Consider the following 9,556-nt stretch of genomic DNA (forward strand, 5'->3'; position numbering starts at 1 on the left):
CGCACCATAGACTTGCACTTTGGGTCGGAAGTGCGCTGTGTGTGTGTGTGTGTGTGTGTGTGTGTGTGTGTGCAGAAGAGGAAGGGAAAGAAATGCACCCTCCACTGCCCGTTATTCCCTTGCACCGGCCAAGTCCTCGCCAAGCCTCCCGGTGCATCCTTCCTCCTCCACCCCCTCCCCTTCTTCCCTCAGCTGGGCTCGCGCGGCGCTGCTGGAGCAGCCAGTGAGAGCAACATCCTGGAAAGAAGGGGGAGCAACAGTGCCCCCCAAAAGGGAGAAAAGGCCCCACCCTGACACGTTTTGCTGTTTGCAAGTCCCTCGCACACCCCCCGCACCTCCTCCTCGCCCCCCCTCCACCTCAGCCCGCTGCGCGCACATCAAAGCGCCTCTCCGCCGCGCACAGTGGCCGCGGCTCACTAATGGGATTGCAGGCTGGTGCCTGGCTCCGCTGCTGCCGCCGCCGCCGCTCACGCCGCTGCTGCCGCCGCCGCCCGAACCCGAGCCCGAGCCCCCGCCAGCCTGAGCCCAGAGCAGCCGCGCCTGGGGCTCCAAGCCGCGGCGATGATCCGAATCTTTCCGGATTTCAGCGTGCAGGTGACGGCCGCGGCGGCCGGCGGGGCAGCCGCTGGGGTACCGGCCGGTGCAGGCATGGGGAGGGCCGGCACCGCGGCCAACGGCACCCCGCAGAACGTCCAGGGCATCACCTCCTACCAGCAGCGGTGAGTAGTCCCGCCCGAGCTGGGATAGTGCCCCCGCCCCGGGCCCTGGGGTGGGACTCACTTTGCTCTTGTTTTGTGCCTGAGAACACACATGCATACCGTTAGGGCTCACTTTGCCTGCCCCTGTGCTATAGAAGATGGGAAGGGGGGAATTACACAATCCGAACTGAAAAGCACTCGAGTGCACTGGCGAAGTGAAGTCATCCTTTGCCCTCTGCCAGGCCGTGAACGTAGAGCCTCAGCCCCGAGTAGCCGGAGAGTTCCAGGGAAGTCTGAGACGCCGCACTGGATGCTTTTGCAAAGTTTGGGCTTCCTCTCCCCTTCCAGCAAAATGTTCTCACTGTCTCTGCCGGTGCGAATCCGTGCTGATGGACAGCCAGGGGAGCAATTGATCATCAGAGGCTGATTGATCATTTGTTTCCAAATAGGATAGAAACGATTTTCATGGGCAGCGATAGACTTGCAATTCTACCTAAAAGTGTGATCATGTCACCTGTTACTACAGGGAAATACAACGTGAAATTCGAATCTCTTAGGCGCTGTTAAGTATTCATCTTAAACGCATTATAATGCAAATAGATGAGATTCTGAGATACAAGTTAAGAAGCAAATTTTACAAAAGTTAGGCTTGGTAATGAGAAGGAAGTTTTAAGGTAGAATTTGCTTGCATTTTTTTCTAAAGACATTCTCTAGATTCAAAAATAATTGTCATTGAAACACTGAACACCCTTTGATTCAGTTAGGAAAGAAAGAGAAATTAATTTGCCACCAACAGCTTTCTAATCCTGAAGTTTTTCCTTAAGGATAACTTTCGATGTTCCAAGATCTTATTGAAAATATGATCTACAAAAACGCTATGAGAAAAACCAACAATGTAATCAAAAAGGTAAACTCTCCATTCATGGGGCTCAATTTTATGGTAGATGGAAGGAAAAAAAAAAGAGCACATGAGAGTGTGAAATTAAATATTTGTGTTTCCCAGATTGTACAGATTAAACATCGGAGAGATTTGCCAATGGCATTTAACTTAAATATACACAATGCATAATTCAAATTCCCCTTTTACCTCATATTTGAAACTTCATTGATTTGAGAACCTTTGGTTTGAAACAACAGTATTTAAACTATAAAGGTTACAGCAATCTGTCATTGCTATATTTTGTGCCTTCTAACCAATGGCCCAGTGACCAGATTTTGCCTAACACAGTATATTCCAAGTTCATGTAATTGCAAATATTCTGTAGAAGACTTCATTACATGCTCTGCTTATCGTCAAAAGTTTAAAAAAGAAGTCATTGAAAATAACTCAAAGGGGGCTAATCTTTGTCAAAGACTTTTTTTTTTTTTTGCTTAAATTATTTTAGACTTGTTTTACTCCAGTGATTACAAGAACCTTTAATAAATATAGATCTGGGCATCTTCTAGATGTAGAACACCAGTAAAGAATCCAATTTTTCCTTTTCATGTTTCAGGTATGTTTTATTTATTTATTGTTTATAAAACATTTAAATGACAATAGAATCTGGCGGTCACTTTAACTAGGAAGTGTAGGCAAGAGTAACAATAATGTGGCTTGTGAAGAAGAGATTCAAGGGTCAGAAATGTCACATGGCCTTTGGACAATTCCAGGGACCTCCAGGAACTGGAGCTGACCTAGAAGATGTAAATTGGGCATAAGGGGCTGTCATGGTGGGCTTTTAGGTTCTCTCTCTTTCTCTCTCTCTCTGTCTTTCTCTCTCTGTCTCTCTGTCTCTCTCTCCTCTCTCTCTCTGTCTCTCTCTCTGTCTCTGTCTCTGTCTCTCTCTCTCTCTCTCTCTCTCTCTCTCTCTCTCTCTCTCTTTTGGCATTGGCATTGTCCTTTAGAAAGGGATGATCTTGGGGCTCATCTTCCTTCAAGTCAGGAACACCGAGGGGCAGTTCCCCCCAAGTGCCTGCCGCAAGACTTCCCTTTCACACTTCCTGTGGGGACTCAGACCACTTGTTAGACCTCGATCCTATTGTTCTTCTAAAGACAAGCTTTAAAAAAGAGTTCTGAACTTCGTCTTTGGAGTGCATTCCTCCTGCCCTCCATTTAACTCTTCACTTATACTGACAGAAGGAAGGGAGTAGTGACAGTCAAGTTTCCTTTGGTTTTGTTCCTCAGCTCTCGTGACACCTGTTACTGTCTTTAATTTTAGTCAGTGTGGGGGCAGAAGAGTTGGGCAAGAAGATTATTGGCAGGTGTCAGAGGTAAGGTTTAAACCAGGAGGCTCCTTTCATAGTTCACCAGCACAGGCTTCAAGGCTCTGAGGGGTAGCCTTTATTTCCACCTGGAGACCTGGACTCCCCCCCCCCCACCCCCTTTGCTAAAGTGAATTGTGACATGTCATTAAAAATCTTAAAGTACTTTTGGGAGTCTGATGGGGGTGGTGGCGGTGGCAGGGGTGGGTTTTCAAGCAGTCGTCTGCCTGTTGAGAGAACATAAGCTTCTCTTATTTGGCACTCCTGGGCAGAATTGCCCTAGACCATCTCTCCTGGAGCTAGAACTTCCAACTGGCTAACTCTCCCTCTCCTTAGATAGCCCCCATTTGTCTTGTAGGTAACACTCATCATTGATGCAATTCATTTCCCAACCATTCTCTATTTCTCCTACCTGTAGAGTGTACTAACGACTCCTCCAAAGAGTATTCCACATCACGAAGATGTCGCACCTCTACCCATACACTTGTGTATTCAGTGGAGGTTCTGAATCCCTTCCCTACTTTACTGGAAGGGTCGCACCGAAGGGAACACCTATTGAGCACCCCACCCCACCCCAACTTTAAAGCAGAAGGCAAGGCTTCACTTAAAATCATGTTCCCCATCAGACCCTTTCATTTGTTCGACAGGGAGCTAGCTGTCTTGGGTGTCTTTTTTAAATGCCTAATGCAGAACTGGCCCTAGACTGCAAAAAGAGCTGTCCTCGTTGTTCCGTTGAGGCACAGTGGACAAATGCTCTGCCCGGTTCTCTCCAGGATTCCAGCTGGCTCTGCATTGAGTCGCTATTTCTCTAGGCCTCGCTGGGCAGTTTAATGGGGGAGGTGACTGGACTAGATTTCAGAGGCCAGCAACCCAGTCCCAGGTACCAGGACCTGGCTCTGCAATGGCATTTGTGTGCAACCGCATCTCAAGGCATGGGGATTGGCCTGTGAGCCCTGGGGTCAGCATATCTGTGTGGAAAAATGCAGATGTTCCAGCTCGGGCTCCTGGCTGAGGGCGCCAGAGTCACAAGGTGCAGGTCCTCCATCCTTGCTCAGAGGCACAGGGCTGTTGGGCCTGCTGGCCTTGGCCAGCTCAAGACCCATCACTCACGCTTTTATTTCCACTGCCCCCCTGAAGACGGTCCAGCCCACTCTCTAGGCATTCTAATTCCCACTCTCTCTATTCTGCAGGCTGAAATACTCTAGAGAAGGGAAGTGTTTGAAACTGCAACTGAGTGGCGTTGTTGCGCCAGCAGCCAAGCTTCCCAGTCCCCAAATGAGAGGGAGGGAGGGAGGGAGGGAGGGAGGGAGGGAGAGAGAGAGAGAGAGAGAGAGAGAGAGAGAGAGAGAGAGAGAGAGAGAGAGAGAGACGCACAGAGGGAGGGAGGAGAGGGAAAGGGGGGAGAGACATAGAGAACAGAGACGGAGAGACACTGAGAGACACAGAGAGAGGAAGGGGGAGGGAGAGAAGGAGGGAGGGAGAGAGAGAGAGAAAGAGAGAGAGAGAGAGAGAGAGAGAGAGAGAGAGAGAGAGGAGAAAGAGGGGGAGGGGAAGGGGAAGGGGGTGTGTATCTGCTTGCCGGCGGAGAGAGAGCTCTGGAGCAAAGCAGCTGGAAAATGCCCAGAAATACTTTCCCAGTGGTCAAGCTGGGAACCCCCTGCGTGTCCTCCCCTTCCGGGTCCCTCCACTCTTAGGCTCCGCCGCCCCCCCACCTTTCGCCCCGATCTCCCCCCGCCCCGCCTGCCAGGAGGGTGTGCTCCCCACCTGCCCGCGGCCCGACCCCGGTGGTGGCTGCGGCGAGGGCGCTTGCGGCGGCGCGCCGGCCCCGAGCACCCGGAGGCCCTGGCCGGGTTGCCCGCGGGACCGCGCGGCCGCCTCCCCCGCCGCCCGCCCGCCCCTCCTCCGCCGCCGCCCGCGCCGGCCGCCTGTCTCCGCGCCGGGCATGTCTCGGGAGCCGGGGCGGCCCGGGCCGCGGGCGCTGTGCAGCAGCGCATGGACGGCGGCGGCGGCGGCGGCGGCGGCGGCGGGCGAGCGAGGGGAGGACCAGGCTCGGGCGGCCGAGGAGGCGGCGACCTGCGGCGGGGAGCACTCCGGGCGCGAGGGGACGTCCGGCCGCCGGCGACGCTCGGGCCCCACTACTTTCCCGTAGCCTCCCAGGCTGAGCAGCGCGGCGGCCGCCGCCACCACGGCCACGGCCACGGCCACGGCCACGGCCGCCGCCCGCCGGGCCCCCCGAGCGCCGCGCACGCCCGCACTCTTCTCCCGCCAGCCCACGCACACGCACACCACCACCCCCCTCCTCCGCCCTCCCCACGCCCCCCGCCCCGGGAGAGGGGGGGGGAGCGAGGCAAAAAGTAAGAGAGGAAAAAAAATTGCAGGAAGATGGCGCCCACCAAGCCCAGCTTTCAGCAGGATCCTTCCAGGCGAGAACGGTAACACTTTTCTGTTTATTGAACCTGCCGCCCGCGCCCTGCGCCCGCCGCCGGCCGGGGTGGCGGGCTCGCTCCCTCCGCAGCCCGCCACTCGGGGCCCGGCCCCGCGGTCCCGGGGGCGGGCGGGGGGCTGCGCTGCCGGGTTCCCCGCGCATTGTCCGCCCGCGGCGGCTGCGGCAGCGAGCGGGCTCTGGCGGCGGCGGCGGGCGGCGAGCAGTCGCACCTCCTGAGCTCGGCGAATGGAGTGACTCGCTGATGGAAAAAAAAAAAAAAAAAGGAGGAAAAAAAAAAAAGCAAAAGAAAGAGAGGGGGAAAAAAAAAAGATTAAAAAAAAAAAAAAAAAAAAAAGACAAACCAACCCCAAAGAGAAGGCGCTGTGTGTGCCCGGGAGCCGCGGGAGGGAGGGTGGGGGCCGGGAATCCCCCGGCCGCCGCAGGTCCCGCGGCAGCTGCTCTCGAGGAAGGGAATGAGCTGGGGAGGGGGAGGGGAGGGGGAGGAGGCCGGGGCGGGAGCGGAGCGCAGGGCTCGAGGGGCCGTCTCCGAGAGCTGCTAGGCCGGGCGGGCTCAGCCAGGCGCGCCGCCTCCCGCCGCCGCTGCCCGGGGCCGGGCAACTTGTGGGTCCCCGACTCTGCCCTCCGCTCTTGCCCTCCCCTTCTCTCCAGCCCGTCTCCAGGAAAATAAATAAATAAAGGAATAAGTAAGAGAGTAAGAAAAAAGAAAGAAGAAACCCCTTAAGTGTAAATGAGCAAACAAAACAGCAAGATCCAAAAACGTGTCAGTGGTGTGAGCATCTCTACCCGGTTAGTTACTGTTTGGGGAATCGGTGTTTGAAAAAGTTCCTGGTGAGAATTGCATATTACCAGGCAAGGGGCTCAGTGGAGCATGTCTGTCTGAAGTTAGTTAAACTACTAGAGCCAAAGGGAGAGGGAGTTTGTGTTCAAAACATCCCTAACCATCCTACGTGAACAGCATTGTTAGGCTTTAGAGTGGCTGAACCCCGCCCCCCAGCTCCAGTGTGCTTCCCTCCCGCTGTCCATCCAGCCTACTTTGTTTAGAAGCCTGTTTGCTATTAATTGACAGCGTTAATGACATTAATTGCGTATAGCATATCGGTTTGAGCAAAGTGAATATCTCTTTCTGTCTCCAAGAGGAAAGGCACAGTAGGAAGTATGAAATGCTACCCGTTGATTCAAGAAGAAAGCACAGTTGAGTCCCCCCCCCCACACACACACACCCCACACCCCAGCAAGCAGTTACTTTCCTCACAGGCTTAGGAGAACTTGAAAAGCTGAGAGAAGTGCTTAACTTGGATGCATGAGTTAGTTATCACATGGATGGTTTTATTTTTGATACAGCAGAGCTTTAATGTATCAAGCAAAGACGGGGAGACAGGCAGACAACTGTGCATTTAAAAACCTATGGTCTTAGTAGTTCTTTTTTGTTTGTTTTGGGAATGCATTATCACCATATATAAAAAAACACAGCAAGCACAATGGTCAGGGTTAAGGGAACAGCTTCTAAGAGTAGATGCCTAGTCGACTCATTCTAAAGTCTTAGATAATTCCGTGGAAAGCATGTACTAGAGAACGGGTCCTATGTCATCTAGTTTTAAAAGATGTTAAATACCACACACATTAACGGTTACTTTCAAACTAGAAAACCAGACATCTGAAGATAGATGAAAATGAACATCTAGTTCTTAATATTTGTGTCTCATGGAGAATTCATATCTTGAATATTTTACTCTTGTAGATAAATCTATTTTCAGAGCATTGTACTAAGCTTTGAATGGTGACTTTTATTTAACAAGGCGATAAATACTTTGAAATCAATTTACAATTGACCCTATTCCCCCTGCCTCACCATGGCTTTTCCCCTCCCCTTCTCCTTCTCTCCCTCCCTTCCTTCCTCTCTCCTTTCCTTTCCTCCTAGCTACTTCCTTCCCTTTTCTGCTGGTAGTAAATGCATTTACTTGGATGGCCCCAGTAATCTCTCTAGCAGAGGCCTATTTGTGTGCCATTTTGGGAATTTCTCTGAGATAGGAATTTTGAAGATAGAATTAATTTCTAGGGGAAACTTCATAGCCTGTGCATGAGTGCGTTCTTTATCACCTGCCTCCATTTGGCATTCGAGGAAGGTAAATCAAAGTGTGCGATTTGTTATTCTGCTCCACTTGAGAGCTGAACTAAATAACACTTGGTCTGAAATTCTGATTGAAGTTGTAGGAGGATATACTGTATTTAATTTAATGTCCTTTAATAGCATCTTGTTCAGCTTGGATGCTGTCATTTTAAAGGTTGGATCTAAGAAACTGTAACCTATAGGGAGAAGGAGGAGTAATAAGTGGGTAGGAGACAGGGCCTACGTTATAGGCGAGAGGAAGGAGGGAGTTATCAACTGTTTGAAACAGTAATAACCACGAACTTGGCCCACTCACTATCCAGACAGTTGTTTTATACCCCAAGGATTCACTCTGTTACCAGGACTTTAAATGCTCTTAACACTTTCATGTGTAAAAGTCGCACGTACGAGTTGTTTCCATTTTGTAATGAGAAATGAGAAGTCAGATGGTTTGTTTAAAAGGAAGATGTTTCTCGTAGAACCTTCTTTCACCTAAGTCAGTCATCCCACTGTGGTTTGGACTTTGTGCCTGGAATTGGCCGGTAACTGGTATATCTCTGCCGTAACAGCTGAACACAGATATGTTGATGGAGCTGTTTTAAGTTTTTTGGTCCACTTATTTAAAGAGTGGTTCCCAACTTACTGATCCCACACAGCTGTTTATGGGCACTTAACCTGCTTTTCAGATAATGCCCACCATCCAAACTAAGGGAAAGATATCATTTGTATTGTCCGACAAATTCATCAAGCGTCCGCATGTCATCGTGTGCAAAGTTTCTTTCTGTACAATCGGGTACAGAGAAGCTTGTTCTCGGTAATGTCTTTAGTGACAGTTTAGCACTCCTTAAAGGTCTCTGAATCATGCATACGGAGAGTGTGGCTCGAGAGCTTGAAAGAATAAGTTGAAAACCTTGTGTATAATGCACTTGTTTGATTTTTCTTTTAAACTCTAATAGGCTGCAAATTATAGAGCACTGCCACAGAGTTGTTCCGCTCTATGGACCTATAACCAAGAAAATTAGAGAGAAGTGTCAAGCATGTGCTGTGCCCATGCTGGTTTGCAAGGCATTAAAAGGTAGAGGTGGTGGTGGGCACTTTTCTTAAGGCATTCCTACCGCGCTAGCTTAAACAGTGATGAATGATGATCTGTGTTGTCTAACACTTGCTTATATATATATAAATAGCTCCACGAGATTGCTTAAATGATAATCGAAAATATGAAATAGGATGGCCTTCATATTACAAGGCCAAGGGTCCTACAAATGGAAAAACTGAAATAATGAAATATTTCCAAGGCAACAGGCTGTCAGCGAGAACTGTAATGCATGGGCATATCATAGATCCACCGGAGAGAATATTAGGATGGCGGGACTCCAGAGTCAGGAGTTACAGTGACCCGTGTTGCACAGGACCCTCCCACATTACAGGATCTCTTCTGATTCCCACTTTCTGATTTATGAATTGAGGGATCGTCGAAAGACACTGCAAATGCCCAATGGCTGTTCACTAGATCTGATTTTATATGATGAGTTACCTGGAATTCAATATCATTTAATGCTGTTTTAAAAATAAAAATGTACGGGTTATTTTCCCCGATCTGTGACATTTTATGAGTCCAGTATAGTGTGCATGTGAATACACGCTATTGTGTGTAATGGACATATGTTTGGGAATAAAAATACATGATGGTCCTTTTCTAAGACAAAAATGCCTTAGGTGGGCTTAGGCTTACCAGTTGCAGATTAGCAGGCAGCCAGGAGCCCTTGCCCTGACAGCCAGTACTTGCTTGTAGAAGCCTCCTAACTACCCCATTCAAACTAGAAATTGAGTTCAGAGTGGAAAATTACCGGCAGCCAAACTTGCCGAATGGCTTGCTGCTGTGACAAAGTCCATGCATCTGGAGGGTCCCCAAGCAAACAGGATACTTGGCAAAGGGTGAACGGGTAGCTAAGTCTCTGTTGAGAACTGTAGACATAAGTGGAGGAGTGAGCAAAAGGAGACTCTCATAAGGAAATAATGAAGGCTAGATGGTGTTCAGAAAGCTCACACCCCTGCTCCTGGTCA

General features: G+C 50.2%; 1 protein-coding gene across 6 annotated transcripts in view; it reads left to right on the plus strand.

The window, feature by feature from the left end:
* The first annotated feature begins 561 nt into the window (after positions 1-561).
* The window catches only part of Npas3 (neuronal PAS domain protein 3), an 839,001-nt gene continuing 830,006 nt past the window's right edge, over positions 562-9,556 (plus strand). For all 6 annotated transcript variants that reach the window (XM_059279250.1, XM_059279248.1, XM_059279251.1 and 3 more), the window contains exon 1: positions 562-719. In XM_059279250.1, coding sequence (XP_059135233.1) covers positions 562-719 — 158 coding nt within the window. The remainder of the gene's footprint in view (positions 720-9,556) is intronic.

Source organism: Peromyscus eremicus, chromosome 14 (assembly GCF_949786415.1).
Source record: "Peromyscus eremicus chromosome 14, PerEre_H2_v1, whole genome shotgun sequence".
In the NCBI taxonomy this organism is placed as follows: Eukaryota; Metazoa; Chordata; class Mammalia; order Rodentia; family Cricetidae; genus Peromyscus; species Peromyscus eremicus.